Source organism: Vidua macroura, chromosome 15 (genome assembly GCF_024509145.1).
Source record: "Vidua macroura isolate BioBank_ID:100142 chromosome 15, ASM2450914v1, whole genome shotgun sequence".
NCBI lineage: Eukaryota > Metazoa > Chordata > Aves > Passeriformes > Viduidae > Vidua > Vidua macroura.
In genome coordinates, this window is record NC_071585.1 from 4052638 (window position 1) to 4071479 (window position 18842).

The 18842-nt window shown below is 59.9% G+C and overlaps 3 protein-coding genes across 4 annotated transcripts; 2 read left to right on the top strand and 1 right to left on the bottom strand.

The window, feature by feature from the left end:
* Nucleotides 1-3381: 3381 nt before the first annotated feature.
* Nucleotides 3382-4470, top strand: SLC35A4 (solute carrier family 35 member A4). The gene is made up of 3 exons (XM_053991448.1): nucleotides 3382-3437; nucleotides 3542-3640; nucleotides 3812-4470. The coding sequence occupies exons 1-3, from the start codon at nucleotides 3423-3425 to the stop codon at nucleotides 4007-4009; spliced, it is 312 nt and encodes a 103-aa protein (XP_053847423.1). The 5' UTR covers nucleotides 3382-3422; the 3' UTR covers nucleotides 4010-4470.
* Nucleotides 4471-4541: 71 nt separating this feature from the next.
* Nucleotides 4542-6367, top strand: LOC128815053 (probable UDP-sugar transporter protein SLC35A4). The gene has a single exon (XM_053991447.1). It carries the CDS (start codon nucleotides 4548-4550, stop codon nucleotides 5496-5498), a length of 951 nt encoding a protein of 316 aa, XP_053847422.1. The 5' UTR covers nucleotides 4542-4547; the 3' UTR covers nucleotides 5499-6367.
* A 7139-nt stretch (nucleotides 6368-13506) lies between these two features.
* Nucleotides 13507-16633, bottom strand: LOC128814880 (toll-like receptor 2). Of its 2 annotated transcripts, none has more exons than XM_053991178.1 (2): nucleotides 16494-16633; nucleotides 13507-15654 (listed from the first exon to the last, which is right to left on the bottom strand). In XM_053991178.1, exon 2 carries the CDS (start codon nucleotides 15635-15637, stop codon nucleotides 14288-14290), a length of 1350 nt encoding a protein of 449 aa, XP_053847153.1. In that variant the 5' UTR covers nucleotides 15638-15654; nucleotides 16494-16633; the 3' UTR covers nucleotides 13507-14287. The 2 variants fall into 2 exon arrangements, with proteins under 2 accessions (XP_053847153.1, XP_053847152.1); XM_053991177.1 differs by having other exon boundaries at nucleotides 16375-16633.
* Nucleotides 16634-18842: the final 2209 nt, after the last annotated feature.

Below are 18842 nucleotides of genomic sequence, written 5' to 3' on the forward strand. Positions count from 1 at the left end.
TCACTAAATCCACTCCTGCCTCTGGATAAAGTCTGGAATCCTGCAAAGCAAGGAAACAGCAGCTCAGCCTTCAGCAATGGTTGGATTTAAACTGGCTATTAATATTAATAACAATATTAACGCTTCTTCTTTGGGGCTGCACCTGCCACTGCCTCCCGAGTCCCTTTCCTTTCCTCTTCCCAGTGCTCAGTGGGAGCAGTGTAATATACACTGGGAATGTATCTAAATTAACTTGGAGAGCAGCAGCCTGACAGCCCAGAAGGCTTCACGGAGCTGCCTCCGTGCTCCGTAGCACCCACGAGAGAGCACACACATAACCCCCAGCACCACAGGTTTTAATTAAATTGTGCCAAGCCCCTGCAACCAACATTCCCCACAGCTCCTCAGCTGTGCCTGCAGTTCTGCAGTGCCTGTTTTCCCAGCTGGAAGTGCTGCAGTCGGGGTTTCACTGGCAGCTTCAGTGGCTGTGTCAGCGGGAGCGTGGCCCCAGCACAGCCCTGTGGGGCTCTGTGCTCACACAAGAGGTGCAACAGCCCCAGGCTGTGCCAGGAACTGGATTTTCAGGAGAAGCTCTTCACTGAAAGGGTGGGCAAGTCTCGGGGTCTGCAGATCGAGGTGACCCTGAGAATGTAAAAGTCTTTGTTTCCCAGCTCACACAGCCAAAGGAGGAGTCTGGATGCATAGGGTTGGCTCTCAAGGTTGTTTGTTTTCCCTTATCTAGAACATTCTTTCTCTGACCTGCTGAGCTCTGTCCAGCAGCTCGGCCATGGCATTCTGTCTGCTCCCCGGGGCGGTGTTCACATTTTATACCAAAAACTACATGTGCTATGTTTACAATACTGTGCAAATATCTATCATTTATGATGGACAGTGTGTCTCTACCTTAAACCAATAGAAAAGTGTCACCATCACAGCAAGACAGGGAGGATGAGAAGAAGGAGAAGAATGTCAGGACACACCCAAATCCCTCCATCTTGTCCCCTCGAACCCCATTCTAAAAACCCCAAAATTCTACTTTTCCACCCTGTGTTAATTCAACTACCACACTACTCAAACCCTTGTGGCTTGTAATCCCTCACACAGAGTTGTCAGTTTTTCCCACGGGCTAAAATGGAAGCCACAGGTGGTTTTGACTTCGTGCCAAGGTCCCCGAGCCCCCTGGCGGGGTCTGGAGCCAGCCAGGGCAGCCAGAGGGACGTGCTGGGTTCCCACAGGCAAGCACTGTGACAGGCTGCCCGGGCAGTGCCGGAGTCACCGTCCCTGAAGGGGCCCGAAACTGTCTGCGTGTGCTCGTAGACAGGGAGCTGGTAGCTTGTTAATGATTTTTTGGCTTGGCAGGGTTGCACTGATGGGTTGGAATGGATGATCACTGTGAAAAATGCATATTAAATGATTGGCTCTTTGCAAATATTACACTGAGTATGTAATATATGATTGAGAATAAATTCGTGCTCAGGACTAAAAAATACAGAATCCTTTTAATGGAACCAAGTGACAGGAAAGAGCAATAAACACTGGGTGAATTCCTGTCTCAAAAGATGGTTATTCTGAAGGATTATTCTGTCTAGAAGATATGCCTTGAACAAGAAGATGAATATCCGTCGCCAGAACAAGATATTTGAGGGGATTACCATCTAACAGGATTTCAGCAATCGGAGTATTCCGGGAAAACCTCCGTTTAGAAGCACCACAAGAAAAGAACACACGTGGATATGTGAAAAAGGACAAAAGGAAACAGGAGGATCCCCCAGAATCCCGCTAAGTCTGGAAACAGCATAAAGAAGACCCTGTGGAATCAGTACCCCGAGAAGTGCCAGCGTACGGCGCTGCATTAGTCCGGACCCAGCTCACCCAGCACCGATCGCCTGGCTCGGCGCCGATTTCCTTGGGGCCTTTCCAATTTTACTTTGACCTCATTTAATAAATTCCTCTAATTATTAAATTGACTGATTCATTTATAACAAATACTATATGTGTTATGTTGGGAAGTTATTTTGTAGCACTGTATTAATCCTTTTTAAGTAGTGTGTTAAATATAGCTTTAGGCTATAGCATAACATTAAAATAGAAGCTATGTGGTGCAAGATACCTTTTTGTGACCAGCACAAGGAATGGATAAGATAACCAAGAAATTCTTCACATAGAGATAACAGCAACAAGACACCCAAAAATCTCAAGACAAGATTTATTGCCTCTTTATCGGACCATACAGACTTCTTCCAGACACCCCAGAGCCAAAAGGACTGATTTATAAGATGAGGGGAGAAGCTGACAATAAACAGAAAAATTCCTAGTTTGAAAGGAGTATTTGCATCACGTATGAGATATATGAATATGCAACAGGCTATTGCTTTTGAGGGTTAGTCCTTTGTTAGTGAGCCACACTTTCAAGAGGAAAGCATCCGGACGTCCGTAATTCTTTGCTTTTTATTGTTCAAACTCTGATTGTCCAAATTCTTATTGCTCTAATTTTTATTACTGTTTTTATAACTATTTTATTACTGTTAAACTTTTAAAATTTTAAAATACGTGATTGGCGTTTTTCACAACCACAGAATCACTTAGGTTGGAAAAGACTTCCAAAGTCAATTTTGTTCTTTCCTTATTCTGTCACTTCTGGGAGCATATGTGGAAATTCCTCCCTGGAGCTGAGGAGTGCCCATCAGAGGGACTGAGAGATTGACCCCAGGCACTGAGATAGGTGAAAAGCATCAATGTCTGTTCAGTAACCACTTTAGTACCTTTAATAGCATTTACTATCAATACTGCTTCAGAAATATTGCACTGCTCTAGCAGCTAAAGCTACCTACACTGTGTGGTAAAGAATTCTGAATAACATCTTTTAGCGTAATCCTTACAAACATTAATTTAAATATTTATAGGAATATTTTTGGGTTGTCATCCTTAATCCTGAAGGATAAAGGCTCAATTGCACAGCTTTAGACATAAACCACCGGCCAAGCCTGGGACTGGATCAGACTCCTCACGGAGGAAGAACGCAGGGAAGCTGCGGAGCTTGGGACCCCCTGCATGCTGCCCCCAGGGGCGACACGGTGGCTGGGTCCTGGAAGCCCTGGCCGCGCTGGGGGGCGGCCAGGAGCTCTGTCAGCCTCGCCGGAGCAGCCCCGGAGGTGCCGGTGTCCCGCGGGGCCCGCTCGGGGCCGGCACAGCGCCGAGGCCGGGCCGCGCCTCAAGAGCCAACACCGCCCGCCCAACATGGCGCCGGCCACGGCGTGAGGGAGCACGGGGCTGCCACGTGACTCCGCCCCGGCCAATCAGCGCCGGGTGCCGCCTCCGTGGCGGGAAGGGGCGCGCGGGAGGAGTCGCTGCTCCCCGTGACAACCAATCAGCGGCGGCTTGGCGGCGGAGGTGTCACGTGCCTCCCCGCCAGCCAATCAGCGGCGGGCGGCGGCGGCGCCAAGATGGCGGACGATAAGGTGAGCGGGGAGGCCGGGGCTGAGGCGCCGCCGGGGCCGCGGGGAGGCCGCGCCGGCTCCTGCCGCGGGACGGGGGGCGGGAATCACCTCCGTGTCTCCCGCAGGACTCGCTGCCTAAGCTGAAGGACCTCGCCTTCCTGAAGGGGCAGCTGGAGAGCCTGCAGCGCAGGGTGGAGGACGAGGTGCAGGCCGGCGTGGGGCAGGTAACGTGCGGGCTCAGGGCGGACCGGCCGCTGCCTCTGAGAGGGACTGGTGGGGGAAAGAACAAATCCCAGGGAAAAAAAAAAACAGCCCACAACTCATCCCTGGGGCACGTCCTGTGCCGGCCCCTCCCCGATCCCGCCCGGCCGCGCCTCACTGTGCTCTCCCCTCAGGACGGATCGCTGCTGGCATCGCCCTTGCTCAAAGGCTTCCTGGCGGGATACCTGCTGGCCAAGCTGCGCTTCTCCGCCGTCCTGGGCTTCGTGGCCGGCACCTGCACCGGGATTTACGCCGCCCAGAACTACGCCGTGCCCAACGTTGAGAAAACGATTCGGGACTATGTGAATTCAGTGAAAAAAGGTCGGGACTAGCGAGGAGGAGCCCGGAGGCAGCAGGGACTGCAGGAACGGTGCTCCTTAGGTAGCAGGCACAGAGCACCCCTAGGGCTCCGGGAGGCACATAACCTGCACCCTTCTTTTCCCTGGAAAAGGGCTTCGCACCACACCGCTGCCACGCGTCAGGGGGCTGGTGATGGGCGTTGGTTGGGCATCATGGCAGCAGTGATCACTGCACTAACCCACAGCAGCTTGAGAGCACTGAGGGGCTGCCAGCTGCCTTTTCCCCTTACCTTTGCCTGTGCCCCTGTGGACTGAGGGGCTGCTGTGCCCGGTCACCTGTGTGCCCTGCCACCCAGCCCACGGTGTGCTTTGCGTGGCTTCTCAGGAAGGCTCCTCCTCACGAGAGACAGCACCCTGCTCTCCTGCTGCATCACAAATGTTGCAGGGAACATCCTGCTTGAATCAGGCTCATTAAATTCTTGGTATTTGGTCTCTTCCGTGTTGCAGGCTGAGAGTCTGTGTGGCCTCTCTGCAGTGACAGCAGCTCACCCGTGCCGGCTCTCACCCGGAAATGGGGATGTTTGGGAATGCTGCTGGCTCTGCCAACAGGCTGCTCCACAGGGGGCTGTGGGCACTGATGCTGCTGCTGTCTGTGGTCATCTACGGCTCCCACGCCCCCCTCCTGACCCTCTGCAAGGTGGACGGGGCCATCCCCTTCAGTTCCACGTCCGTGGTGGTCCTCGTGGAGCTGACCAAGCTGGCGCTGTCCCTGCTGCTGCTGCTGCTGGCGGGGGCGCGGGAGCCGCCGGCAGCGGCGCCGTCCTGGCGCCACGCCGCGCCCTTCGCCCTCTCGGCCCTGCTCTACGCTGCCAACAACAACCTGGTGGTGCACATGCAGCTCTTCATGGACCCCAGCACCTTCCAGGTGCTCAGCAACCTGAAGATCGTCAGCACGGCGCTGCTCTACAGCCTCCTGCTGCGCCGGCGCCTGGGCGCGCGCCGCTGGCTGGCCCTGCTGCTGCTGCTGGCCGCCGGCGTCGCCTACAGCTGCGGGGGGCTGCGGGGGCCCCGGGAGCCCGCGGGGATGCGCCTGCACGTCACCCCCGTGGGGCTGCTGCTGCTCTCCGTGTACTGCCTCATCTCCGGCCTCTCTGCTGTCTACACCGAAGCCATCCTGAAAAGCCAGGCGCTGCCCCTCAGCCTCCAGAACATCTTCCTGTACTTTTTTGGGGTCCTGCTCAACCTGATGGGCTCCCTGTGGAGCGGCACGGAGGGTGGGTTTCTGGAGGGCTTCTCCCCGTGGGTGCTGCTGGTTGTGCTCAGCCAGGCTCTGAACGGCCTCATCATGTCCGTGGTGATGAAGCACAGCAGCAACATCACCAGGCTCTTCGTCATCTCCTGCTCCATCCTGGTCAATGCTCTCCTCTCTGTTGCCCTCTTCAACCTGCAGCTCACCCTCCTCTTCTTCATGGCCGTGGCGTGCATTGGCTTGGCTGTGCACCTGTACTACGGAGTCACGTAGTCACTGCCTTCCTCCCACGTGTGCAGGCAGCCCCAGCCCCTCCTCAGGGCTGGAATCGTTCCTGGTGGGTGCCTGCACAGCTCCAGGGATCCCCCGGGGAGCAGTGCTGAGGGGGAGAGCACCCAGTCCCTGCTTCCACAGGGAAACTGCCCTGCTCCAGTCCAGCCAGGCTCTGTGCCATGGGGTTCCCATGGGATCAGGCGTGCCCAGCCTTAGGGGGGTCCTGAACCCCTTGTGCATGCCTCATAGTCTCAAGATGTGCCAGGGGAGGGTCAGGTTGGACCGTAGGAGTTCTTCACAGAAGGGGTGATTAAACATTGGAAGGGGCTGCCCAGGGAGGTGGTGCAGTCACCATCCCTGGAGGTGTTTAAGGACTGCACATGGCACTTAATGCCATGGTCCAGTTGACAGGGTGATGTTGGGTTACAGGTTTTACTCAATGATCTCAGAGGTCTTTTCCGACCTAAATGATTCTTGTCCTCAAGCTGCTTCCCCACACCACAGTGGCCTGGGAATGCTCTGGCAGTGCTGGCCCTGCTGTACCTCCTGTCAGCCCAGCATGGGACTGGTGCTGTTTCAGCTCCCATGGATGCTGCTTGATCCCTGCCATTCCTGGTGCTGCTTCCCTGGGCCTCTCCCACCTCCATGGTTCTGCAGCCTAGCCCCTGCCTGGAGCCCTGCTGTCCTCAAGCCTCGTTTCTTCTTCCTGGGCACAGTGTCTCTGCAGAGCAGCCAGGGACTGGGGCATGTGGGAACTTTCACCTGCTCCCCAAAAAGGGAATGCCCCCCAAATTTGTACCACGTTTCTGGCAGGCAGAGGCCACCTGGGGTATTAAAGCTGCAGTTCCACAGCATCCGTGTGTCTGTCCTGTGTCTGCCCGCCCTGAGGGATGGTGGCTGTGCCCCTTGGGACAGGTTAGGGGCCAGGGGTGCGTCTGAGCCTGACAACACTCATGGCTGAGGGGCACCCACTTTATTCTGTGCTGCAGCTGGGGGCTGCCAGCCCTCCCACCTGTGCTCCCACAGGCAGGTTCCCAGCACAGAGCAGGGGTTTCCCTCAGGAGCAGCAGCCTGGGATAACTCATGTGGCTGGGGCTGGCCAGTCTCCTGGCATCACTTCTGGCTCAGTGCAGGGACCCAGTCCTGCCAGGCCAGCTGTCCCCACACCCTGGGCGTGGCTCAGGGGGTCTGTGTGGTGGCATCGGCTGTGGCCGTGCCTGCCCATCGGGTGTCCCGCAGGCGCTGGTTGTGCTCGGCGAGCTCCGCCCGCTGCCGGCGCTGCGGGGCCGCCCGCTGCTCCTCTGCCAGGCGCTGCTGGTCCCGGAGCACCTGCGGCATGCCCGGGCCGGTCTGGCACAGCCCTGGCACAGCCGGCAGAGGTGTCCCCAGCCCTGCCTGCCCACCTGCAGCAGGTGCTGTCTGCAGGCCTGCATCTCCTGGTGGTGATTGTGCAGCAGGGCCTGCAGGTCCCACTCGGCCGCCTCCCGCTCCCGCAGCGCTGCCTCCAGGCTCAGGCCCAGCGCGGTCACCTCCCTCTGCCAGCGCTCTGTGTCCCACTGTGGGGGACAGGGACAAGGTCAGGGCAGCTCCAGGGTGTCCCTGCTCCCTGGGCTGCACTAGGGAGAGCGGTGCCAGGGGAGGAGAGGCTGGAGCTCGCAGTGCTGGGCTCTGCCTGTGCTCACCTCCCCGCTGTGCTCCTGGGCTGGCACAGTGCTGGCCCCGAGCTCTCGCTGGAGCTGCCGGCAGTGCTGAGCCCGCAGCCGCTGCCGCTGTGCCCTGGCCAGGGCACGCTGGACCTCCGGGGATGGGCACGGCTGGCACCGGCTCCCTGCCTGGAGGAGAGCGGTGCGGGCTCGGGTGGCACCAGGAGCCAGTGCTGGCAGCAGAGCTGGCCCTGCACAGGGACCCTGCAGGCTCCCACTCACGCTGTCACACCCGGGCCGTGGCTGTGGCTGTGACACTTTGCTCTGGGATGGCTCCTCCAGCAGCCCCTGCCCTGCGCTGGCCAGAGCTCGGCTGTCCCCTCCCTGGCTTTTGCTGTCACCCCGTCCTGCAGTGTGGGGACAGGGCAGGAGGATGAGTGTGACATGGGGGGCTGAAGAAGGACGTTCAGATGGAGAGTGAGGCCTTTCCCACCGTGTAAAGCCATGCTCTGTGCCCACATATCCTCCACCCAGCTGGATGCGTGCCTGGCCCCACGCTCCGGCTCTGCTGGCTCCAGGCTGCCACTGGTCGGGGCTGTCTGGGTCCCAGGCTGCTGGCCGGGAGCTGTATTCCCTGCAGAGACCTGGTCCTGGCAGAGAAGGAGATGTTACAGGGACACAGCTGGGATTCAGGGTTTTTCCTGCACCAGACTGTCCCTGGATGAGGGGGCCTGGCCTGAGCTCTTCCCACCTCGGCGCTCCGCTGGTGCATCTCAGTTGTCCCAAGCACCTTGGCCACTGCCTGCTTTTTCTCCCACCTTTGACTCTTCAGCACCTGGAAAAGGGGAACTGGAGGTCCTTGTTGGGGTGTTTCAGACCTCCAGGCCTGGCGTGGCTCCAGGGACACATCCCACCCCTGGGGCAGCTCCAGGCCCTGCCCTCAGTGCTGGACAAGGGCCTTGACACCAGGATGGGTCAAGAGCCTACACCTTACCCAACCCAGGGAATGAGTGCCATGCCAGTCCCGTGGATCCAGGGGCATTCCTCACCTGCAGCTCCCGCAGGGCTCTCTGCAGCTGGGCCACAGCTCTCCTCTGCTCAGGGAGGCCGGATCCAGCCAGCAGCTCCATCCGCAGCCCTCGGATCTCCCTCCGGCGCGCCGCGATCTCCTCCTCAGCGTCCCAGAGTGTGGCAGAGATGGTCTTGGCCAGCCCCTTCACCCTCTCAGCCAGTCCCAGAGCTCCCAGGATCTCCTCCCTGGAGGTGTCTGGGAGCACAGCGAGCCCTGGGCAGGGGCCATGGGGGGCCACCAGCACAGGGGGTCCCGGTGTGATGAGATGAGTGGAGCTGGTGTCCCCGGGCAGCAGCCAGGGACCGAGTGCCAGGCGTGGGGCAGGATGGGGGGGAATCCTCAGGGAAGGGACGCCCAGAGTGTGTCCCAGTCCCAGGGGCTACCTGGCAGCGACACACACAGCAGCAGGAAGGTCAGGCTGTTCCCTTCCAGCAGCCGCTCCACGATCCAGGGCAGGCAGACAGCTCTGGGTTCCCTGCACTCCCTGCACGTGAGGAGAGACACCAATACACCCCAGGAGAGGGCTGGCTCTTGCCGTGCCAGGCAGGCTGAACCCCGACCCACAGGAACCCAAGGATGGGTTCCTTGTCACAGATCCCCAGGCACATGTCCCCAAGGAGCACTGACACCCCCTTGGCTCCCAGCCACGGGCTCCCACTGGGGTGTCCTTCCTGCTTCACCTGCAGGGATGGAATTCCCTGACCCACAGCAGGCACACGGAGTGCTGGATGGAGGGGGAGCACAGCTCAGCCCCGTACGTACAGCCTGGGGCAGGGCCCGGTGGCCCCTGGGGACACCAGGATCCTGAGGGCCGAGCGCTGGCGCCTGCCACCCTGCAGCTCTCGCTCCACGGTGAGAGTGAAGAGGCTGCCGGCCCTGGGGAGAGGCTGGTGTGGGAGTGGGGCTGCAGCAGAGCCAGCCCCAGCACCCCATGGCCCAGCCCTTCCCAACCTGTGGGGTCTGGGCCAAATCCCTCACCCCTGCACAGCTGAGCGCCCGTCTGCGAGGGGCTGCTGAGCACAGCCCTGGAACAACGCTGGGATGGCACCCAGCCCCCTGGCATAGGCACTGATGGCAGCCTGGGCATCGGGCACGGCCACTTCTGTTGCCTCCTGCACCATCCTGGAAGCAGAGGGAGACAAGACCAAGCGAGGAGGGTCACAGGCACCCCTGGACTGGCTGAGGAACGCCCCTGGCCATGCCGTGGCCGGGCACCACGCTCCCTGCCCAGCCCCACTCCTGATGGTGGGGTACCAGCCCCCAGGAGATCTGCTCAGCCATGGGCCATCAGGTACCTACAGGCCCAGGGGTGCCACATCCAACACCTGCAGGGCTCGGCCATCGGGGCGGAGCAGGTCCCAGGCTTTGTCGTGGGTGCTGACCTGGAATGAGGGGGCTGCATTAGGCAGGGGGCAGGAAAAGGGGGCTGCTGGCACCCCACACTCAGCAGGGGCCCGGGCTGCTTGGGGCCATGCACAGGTGAGGGTTGAGAAAGGCTCATTTTTGGGTAACTCCCAGCTTTTCCAGCCCTGGCACCAGGGAGGGCAGAGCCCTGGGAACGCCTGAGCCCTGTGTGGAGCTTATCAGATCCCTGGCAGCATTCCAGAGCCAAAGGGCAGGACCCAGCCCAGTGGCAGGAGCTGGCATCACTCCTGTGCCAATCACGGCCACACTGGAGGGACCTTCCGGCCCCAGGGAGCAGTGACTGGCCCAGAAAGCCCAGCTGTGATGGGTGCAGGAAGGGCTTAGAGGGTGATCCTGATCCCACCATGCTGCTGGAGCCCGGGAGCTGCTCTGTGGGCAGCTAAGGCTTCCCACATCTGGGAAGTCCTGGAAAGAGGTGAGAACACCTGGGATCCAAAGGTGTGCAGTCCCTGGTCACCCTCTGGATGAGGGGAGTGCATGCCAGCAGTGGGCAATATGTGCTCTTGGAACAGCAGGGTCTGGGCAATGGCAGAGAGAGAGTGGGACCCTCATCTGGGACATCCTGCCCTGCTCCTGCCCTACCTGCACCAGGCTGACCATCTGCAGGCTCTGCGTGTCATCCCTCATGGCCTCCAGTTCTTGGAAGACAGTGTCGATCACCTGTGGACCAGCTGGGAGCTGTTGGTTCCCGGGACCCATGGCTGGATCTCAGCCCTGCCCCGGTGGGATCGGGGTCTGCTGGGTGACCTGGGAGCCCAGCACTGCACAGCTGTGCTGTCCCCTCTCCCTGCCACCTGTCCCCTGTGTCCTCACCTGCCAGATGACACTCTGGAAGGGCAGCTGTGTTCCAGGGCCATGGGGGTCCCACAGCAGCAGGGACACGCTGTAGCCAAGGGGAACCAGGGCCAGCTGGGGTCTTGCCAACTCCAGGACCTTCTCCTGGTAGGAGAGACATACCCAGCATGGCACAGCCAGCATGGCACAGCATGGCACAGCACGGCACAGCATGGCACAGCATGGCACAGCATGGCACAGCCAGCATGGCACAGCATGGCACAGCATGGCACAGCACGGCACAGCCAGCATGGCACAGCCAGTATGGTGAGATGACCCTGGCCCATGTGGCCGGGGACAGGGTACAGAGGAGGACTTGGGGCTCTGGGTACCTGTCCTGCATCCAAGTGGAAAACACCATCGACTGTCAGGGAGCTCTCCTGGTGAGAGGAGGGGGATAGTGTTCAGCTTTCCCCTATCCCAGCATGACCAGGCCAGGGCAAAGGAGGGACTGGGCACACTGGGAGGAGATGGCAGGGGTGGCACAGAGGGCCTGGCATGGGCAGGGGTGAGGAGAGACCCCCTCTCTTCCCCTGCTCTCTGGGAACCCCCAGGAGTCCCCTACAAGGGAGGGGCCCATAGGGGTGGAGGGCAGGCTCAGCCCAAGACCTCAGCTCCCATCAGGTGTGTCCCAGGTGGGGCAGGTGGGGGCACAGAGCCCTGCTCCCTCCTGGCTCCCCAGGGGCCCTCGTGCCCTGGCTGTCCCTGCCCTGCAGCTCTCACCTGGGGCTCCTTCCCAGCCAAGAGGAGCTCTAGGAGGTCCTTGCTGCCATCCACCCAACTTTCTCCTGGCCCTGCAAACAGCGAGTGTGGGATGGTGGGGGGGTCACCCCCACCTGTCCCAGCCCTGTCCTGCTCCCCCTGCAGCCTGGAGCCACATCCCAGGGCTTCACCTCATTCCCGAGCCCTCCCGCTATGAGTCAGAGCCACCAGGACGGGAAGGACACCCAGTCCCTGTCAGCGCTGACAGCCTGATCCCAGTGCCACCACAGCTGCGGCTGCCAGCCTGTCCCCTTGTTCCCTGGTGATCAGGTGAAGGCTCTGGGATGCCCTGAGCTCTACCTGCTGCCTGGTGCAGTCCCAGAGCTGCTCGCACGCTGACATCCTGCTCAGCCTGCACGGAGAGAGGGGGAAGGAGCCACACACTCAGCACCAGCAGGAGCTGGAGGAGAGCCCAGGGAGCTGGGCAGCCCTGACAGATCCCTGCAAGCCAGCCTGGGCTGGCCCCCAGCACAACACTCACCTTGTCCATGGGCAGTGTGGCAGCAGCGCCCCTGAGCTGCTGTTTGGCCGGGGCAGGGATGGGGTTACCTGGGGGATCCGGTTCTCCTGCATTATTCATGGCTGTGGGCAGAGCCAGAGCCAGCCTGGAGGCACCGTGTTCCAGGGGCTGGGCCCTGCTGGCCAAGGAATCAGCGGGGCCACAGAGGGCAGGTGGTGCCTGGGGCCACTCACACCACTGGGGTGCTCCCAGCTCCAAGAGGGACATCTCAGCCATGGCTGGGAGATGAGGGACCTTGGACTGCCGCACAGGGTGTCACAAGAAGTGACCACAAACCACAGAACCGCTGGAGATCAGTCACAGCAGGAGAGCACAGAAGGAAGTGCCAGTGCTGCGGATTCCCACTGTCTGTGGAAGTGCAGATGGTGGGCACCAGCAGAGAGGCTCCAGGGCTGCCCCTGCCCTGCCGTGGACAGGACCAGCAGGAGCAGATGCACACGTGTCCCTCTGCCTGCCTGTTCCCTGTGCAGAGCGAGACCAATGCCCCTGTGCCCCCAAAGGTCCCTCAGGAGCGAGGCTGATGCCAGCTGGACACAGGTGGGACACGCAGCACTGGGGGCAGGGCAGGTCACATGGCAGGGACAGCAGGGGCATGTTGGGGCTCGGGGAGTTGCAGGTGGCCAGAAGGAAAACCCCTTGTGGGGGTGGAGCCCTGGGACAGAGCAGGGCACAGGGCTTTGAGGGGTTCCCCTGCACCTGGCTGGCAAAGCCACAGTGGGATAATGCTGGGGGAAAGCCCTGCTCCACAGGGGAGCCCTTGGGGACTCCAAGAGCACTTGGGGGTCCTGTGAGCCTTCCCAGGGAGCCCTGTGGGGCAGCACTGCTGGGAAGGGTCACACACTTGCCTCTTGCTCTGTGGCAGGGCCTGGCCCTGACCAGGCAGGTGGCCCTGTGTGGTGCTCCCAAGGCATAGCAAAGCCTAGGATTCAGGAGACAGGGATTTATTTCTCCTTCCTCATCCATCAGCAGCAGCTGCTCCCTGTTCCATGTCCAGCCAGGCCAGGACTCCCAAGGTGCAGGGGCACCCTGTTGTGCACCCTGGTTAACACCAGCAGAGCCTTTGCCAGCACCCTGAGCCACCAACGGCCCTCCCGCAGCCCAGGGCACAGCCCCATCCCCACCTCGGGCTGCTCAGGGCTGGTGGCACAGCCCCACAGCCCCTCCACCCGGGCAGGGACACACCTGGACATGAGCAGAGCCCGAGTTCCTCCGATCCACGCCCGGACCCCGCGCCCTGTTCAGCCGCTCTCCACACTCTGGTCCTTCCCACACTCTGTTTTCCCCCACCCAGCCAGCCCAGGCTGTGTTTGCCCGCTGGCCATGGGTACCTGTGCCAAACAGAGACAGGGAGGGACACGGGGAACACCCAGGCACAGACTTCAATGCAGAGGCAGGACAGGGCCTGGGGAAGAGCAGGGCTTGGCCAGGTGAGCACTGCCCACCTGCCACCAGCCCCTTCTCACAAGGACACAGGGAATGGCTTCCCACTGCCAGGGGCAGGGATAGATGGGATGTCGGGAAGGAATTCTCCCTGTGAGGGTGGCAGGCCCTGGCACAGCTGCCCAGAGGAGCTGTGGCTGCCCCATCCCTGGAAGTGTCCAAGGCCAGGCTGGACAGGGCTTGGAGCAGCCTGGGGCAGTGGAAGGTGCCCCTGCCCATGGCAGGGGGTGGAATGAGATGAGCTTTGAGGTACCTTTCAACTGAAACTGCCCTGTGATTCTGTGATTCTCTCCCATCCCTGTTTTCCCATGCCTGTCCCTTCCCCACCTACCCCTTTCCTTTGAATATTCCCCAGTCCTACATCCCATAATCCATTTTCTCCTTACTGTGAGATATTCTCTGAAAACCCAGAACAAACTAATTTTCTTCTTATCACTTAAAAAGTTTCTGGTTGAACTTTCTCAAGGTCCCACTTGGACCCATCTGCCAGTGCCTCAGGTCGAGGTGTAAGGAACTGCTCCAGCTCATTAGCATTTCTGTGCAGGGTGTTTAATTTAGTAATTTTCCTGTCTTTTGTGATTTTTTTCAGTTTTTCTCTTAGGCTGAAGAGCAGCCAAGCAGCATCCTGCGAAACCTGACATCCTGGCCAGCCAGAGCCCCGGGTGAGGAGAGGGAGGATGAGCACAGGGCCATGGAGGCTCCAAGGATGCCTGGACTGGTGGGGCTAAAAGGTGTGGGGGGCTCTGGGCAGGGACCAGCAGAGCCCAGCAAGGCTGGGGGGGCATCTGAGTGCTGCCATGGGAATGTGATGGAGCTGGGCTCCTCTTGTCCAGGGCAGGTGACATGGAGGGACAGTGGGGTGTGCTGGGGCTGGGGGAGCTGGAGCTGGCCACAGTGACATCCCCAGTGGGAGCGTGTGGCTGTGGGGCTGGAAATGAGGGGTGCCCCGGGACTTGGCTGGCCACAGGCACCGCAGGACATCCCTGTGGACAGCCCTGCTCCACCGGGGAGCCCAGCAAGAGCCCCTCACCAGAACGGGGAGCTGTGAGCCTCCCCTGTGGGGAAGCTCCGCAGGGAAGGGTCCCGGTGCCCCTCAGGCTCTGCGGCAGGGCCTGCTCCTGGCCAGACACACGGCCCCAGCCACAGCCAGCAGGGCGAGCGCCACGCAGAGCGGGGCCACCACGGCGGCGAGGTCACAGCGCAGCACTGACACGGGCACCTGTGCCACCTGCCAGCCCTGGTACTGTGCCGGGGAGTGGCACCTGTAGTCCCCGGGCCAGCCCTGCCCCAGGTGCCCCGTGGCCGCCAGCGCCTGCAGCCCCCCGGCCCCAGAGCAGGAGCAGCTGAAGGGGTTGTCAGCCACAGCCACGTCCTGCAGGCGCCCCAGGAGCTTCACCTCATCCCTGGGCAGCTCCGAAATGGAGTTGTTGTCCAGGTGAAGGGTGTCCAGCATGGGGTAGTTCCTGATGGAGGGGACGGCCTGCAGCAGGTTTTGATTCAGGAAGAGCTTCTTCATGGAGCTGAGGGAGATGTCTACAGCGTGGAGGTGGTTGTGGCTCACGTCCAACACCTCGAGGTGGGGAGGAAGCGGTGTTGGCACTTCATCCAAGCCAGTGTTGGACAGGTTGAAGTGCCGGAGGGATGGCGGCCACTGGCAGGAGGAGGATGGGTCTGCCACGAGCTCGTTGTGGCTGAGGTCGAGGTGCCGGAGCTCCGGCAGCAGCTCCACGCCCTCACACACGCCGTGGTAGGAGCTCAGGTTGTTGTGGTGCAGACTCAGCTGCTGGAGCTGAGGGAAAGCTCCCTGGCAGAAGGCGGGGGCCAGGCTCCCGTCCCCGAGGCTGTTCTGTGCCAGGCTCAGGGAGCGCAGGGCTCCGAACACCCTCCCGATGGCACAGGGCAGGCTGCTGAGGCGGGAGCCGGTGACAGCCAGCTCCTGCAGTGTCCCCAGCCAGCTGCTCAGGCTGGAGAAGGCCTGCTCACGGCCCGTCAGCGGGGCAGATGTCACATTCTGGAAGCTCAGGGACAGGATGGGCAGGTTGTGCCCATCCATGTCACTCCAGTCGCCTGTGCCCTGGAAAATGCAGCTCTCAAAGGCCAGCTCCTGCACGTGGGTGTAGGAGAAGAACCTCAGCACACGGGCGAGGAGTGTCTCAGGCACCAGGACGTTTCCAATAATTATTTTCTGGATGACAAGGGAGCCCAGCGTGTCAATGACGGAGGAGTCCGGGTCCCTGATGGGGAAGGCTGCGTATTTCTCCAGATCTCCGCCCCAAAACTCCACCACAGTTGCTGGGAGGCACTGGATGATGCTGCCCATGGTCTCCTCGGACAGGTTGTAGCACACACAGGACTCCTGAGTGCGGTTGAAGAAACACCTGTCCCTTCTGCCTTCTGCCACCTGCAGCCCCAGCCCCAGGAGCAGGAGCACAGCCACACTCATGGTGAACAACCTAAAAACTGGAGGAGAAACGGTGAATGGCAGCTGAGGGGATCACTGTGGCCCAGACTGGAGGGATGGCTTGGACAGGTTGAGCCCTGCAGAGCCACCCCTCGGGGACAGGGCACTGCCCTCATCCCCCCTGCACCCGCCTGGCCGCTGAGCCGTGACTCGGGCAACGCTCGGGCCGGCAGCCAAATGCCCAGGAGCTGCAGCTGTGCCGCCCTGCCCGCAGCAGGGAGTCTCCCGAGGCTCTGCACTGTCCTGCCTGGGCTGCCTGACCAGGAAACGCCTGGAGAGACTACAAATGAGGAATTACAGGCAGTGAAGCCAGATGTATCAGTTGACCAGGGAGAGAGCCCCAGCTCTGTTTGTTCCTCTGTAATCTGGGGCAGGAAATTGCAACAGAGGGCTTCATGTTTTCTCCTTTCTCACCCAGCGGTTTGATTCATCACCAGCCCCCAGAGGGGAGGTAGAAAATGACCCCGAAGGTGTGAACACATCCCTGTCAGCACCAGAAGCTGGTCAGCTGACAGAGTCTGATCTCTGATCACCGGACTGCAAAAGAACCAGCAAGCAAAGATTAAAGGCTCCTAAATATGTGCTGACTCAGCTCAAAGGGGGTCTTTGGGGGTCTCCAGCCCAGCCTCCTGCTCCGAGCAGTTCTGGGCTGGCACCAGCCCTGCTCAGCCTTTCCTTGGCCGCATCCCAAAGCCCACCCAGGACAGAGCTCTCCCTACCTGTCCGTGCCGCGGCGGGGCTGCACCACCGTCCCGAGCAGCCGCTGTCCTGCGGCACCTGCAGCAAGCGCCCCTCGCAGCGCGGAGCAGCAGCGGGGTGGGTTTGTCCGGTGACTCACCAGCCAGCTCACACCCAAACGCTTCCTTGCTCCGCTCCTTCCTCCAGCTGCTGCCAAATCCCGCGCTGAGGTGCCAAAGGCTCCGAGCGCTCAGCTCGGCTCCGTGCGGCCCCCGGCGCTGCCCAGGCCCCGCCGGAGGAGCCCCCGGTGCTCCAGCTGTGTTCCAGCTGCCGCCGCTGGAGCTGCCCGCGGCCGGGGCTGGACAGACACCTCGAGCCCGGCTCCCGGGCACAGCCCTCGCTCCCGCAGCGTGACTTCCTGAGCAGGACGGAGCCACCCGAGCCACTTCTGCTTCGCTTCCCTGCGGCTGCGGGCTGGGCAAGGCTGTGGCCGGAGTGCCAGCGCCGCCGGCTTTCCTAGGAAGGGTGACAGAACAGAGCGCGGGCAAGGCTCCCCAAATGCACTTTCGGGATCAGCCCTTCCAGATGCTCTGGTATTGCTGTCCCCGGGTGCTGAGCACCCTGCAGGCAATGCAGGAGGGTACAGGACTGTCATACCTGGCATCCAGACCGTGCCCAGGTACCTGTGTTCCATGTAGGATGGGGATGGCACAATTCCCACCCATTGTCCAGGCAGCCTGGAGCTGCTCAGGGCGCTCCTGCACCAGGAGGAGCCAGAAGTGTTCCAGGAATGCTTTATGTGGCACTGAGTGCTCTGCTCTGCCTGACAAGGTGGTGGTCAAAGGTTGGAGTTGACGATCTTGGAGATCTTTTCCAAGCTAAAAGGTTCTGTGATTCTATGATCTGTCAGGATTTTTTTTCTTTCCCAGAGATTTCTCTGCCTATGTTGGATTCATAGAGGGCTTCAGAAAAGTAATGAAATGTTGGAATGCCAGGCCCTTTCTTGCTCCAAGGTCAGGGCAAATAAAACTCAGGAGATGTTGTTTCTGAAGTCTCACTCTGAAGTTTATTATCCTTATCCATTACAAACTCATGAGATGTGAGCTCTCTCTAACAAGTCGAGAAAGTAAGCTAAAATTGTGTCTATTCAAGGCAATTTAACTCCCAATTATCCAATAAACAGTTGACATCTATATTATTTATGCTTCTAACCCAATTATGATCACCCAAAACCTGCAACGTGGGCACCTTTCACCCAATTAGAGAAAACCACCCAGATCCATGAAGAAGAAGGAAGAATAAGGTGCAAAAAAGACAACTAACCCAACCCCCAAATTCTCCATCTTGGCTCCCATATATCACCATATACTAAAATAACAAATTTAAGTTTTCCTACCCTGTAAGATCACAAACTTCTAACCAACTCCACACCCATAATCCCAGTGCTATTAATCAATTTTGGAAGCCTTCTCCACAGCTTCAGGTCAAATGCAGTGTTCTCTTGTGGGTCTGTGCCTTTCAGCACAGAAAGTTTGAAATTCTCAGCATCCAGGGTTCCAACAATGAAACTGCAGGGCTGGACAATGCAACTCCCAGTTTGTTGCAGTTAATGTGGCACTACACGTTGGTGCCACAGCAGCTGGGCTGGGGCCCCTTGCTCTCTGGGACTCTTGTGCACAGGTGCTCAGCAATTCCGTGACTGCTTTTCTACATCCTCGGTTTACATGAAGTTCCTCAGCACAAGGACATGGAGCTGCTGGACAAGTCCAGAGGAGACCACAGAAATGCTCCAAGGGCTGGGCACAACATCTGCTGTGCAGACAGGCTGGGAGATGGGGCTCTGCAGCCTGGATAAGGCTCAGGGGAGAGCTCAGAGCCCCTTCCAGGGCCTAAAGAAAGTTCAGGAGAGGAACTTTGGAAAGGGGCCTGGAGTGACAGGACACAGGGAATGGCTTCCCACTGCCAGAGGCAGGGTTAGATGGGATGTTGGAGAGAAATTCTTCCCTGTGAGGGTGGGCAGCTCCTGGCACAGGCTGCCCAAAGAAGCTGTGGCTGCCGCATCCCTGGAAGTGTCCAAGGCCAGGCTGGACGGGGCTTGGAGCAAGCTGGGATGGTGGAAGGTGCCCCTGCCCATGCTGGAGGGGTTGGAACTGGATAAGCTTTAAGGTCTCTTCCTATCCAAATGGGTCTGGAATTCCATGAAGCTGCTGCTGAGTGCATGATGGAAAAATCACAGCCGCCCTCTGAGCTCTCCTCCCGGCCCCTTTTGACGAGCCTGGCAGCTCTGCCGGGGCTGGTACCTTCAATTTCTGCCCTCCAGCTGCAAATTCCCCAAACACTTCGCTGGGGAAGCAGGAACTCCTCTGTCCCTCGGTCCCCACCACCACGGCGGAAGGTCCCTGGGCACTGAGCCGCCTTGTTCCGTATTTCTGGTGAATCTCTGGGGGCTGTTTTTTGCCCTCAGCACAACCAGCACCCATCCCTGGGGGGCACCGCCGCCCGTGCCCGG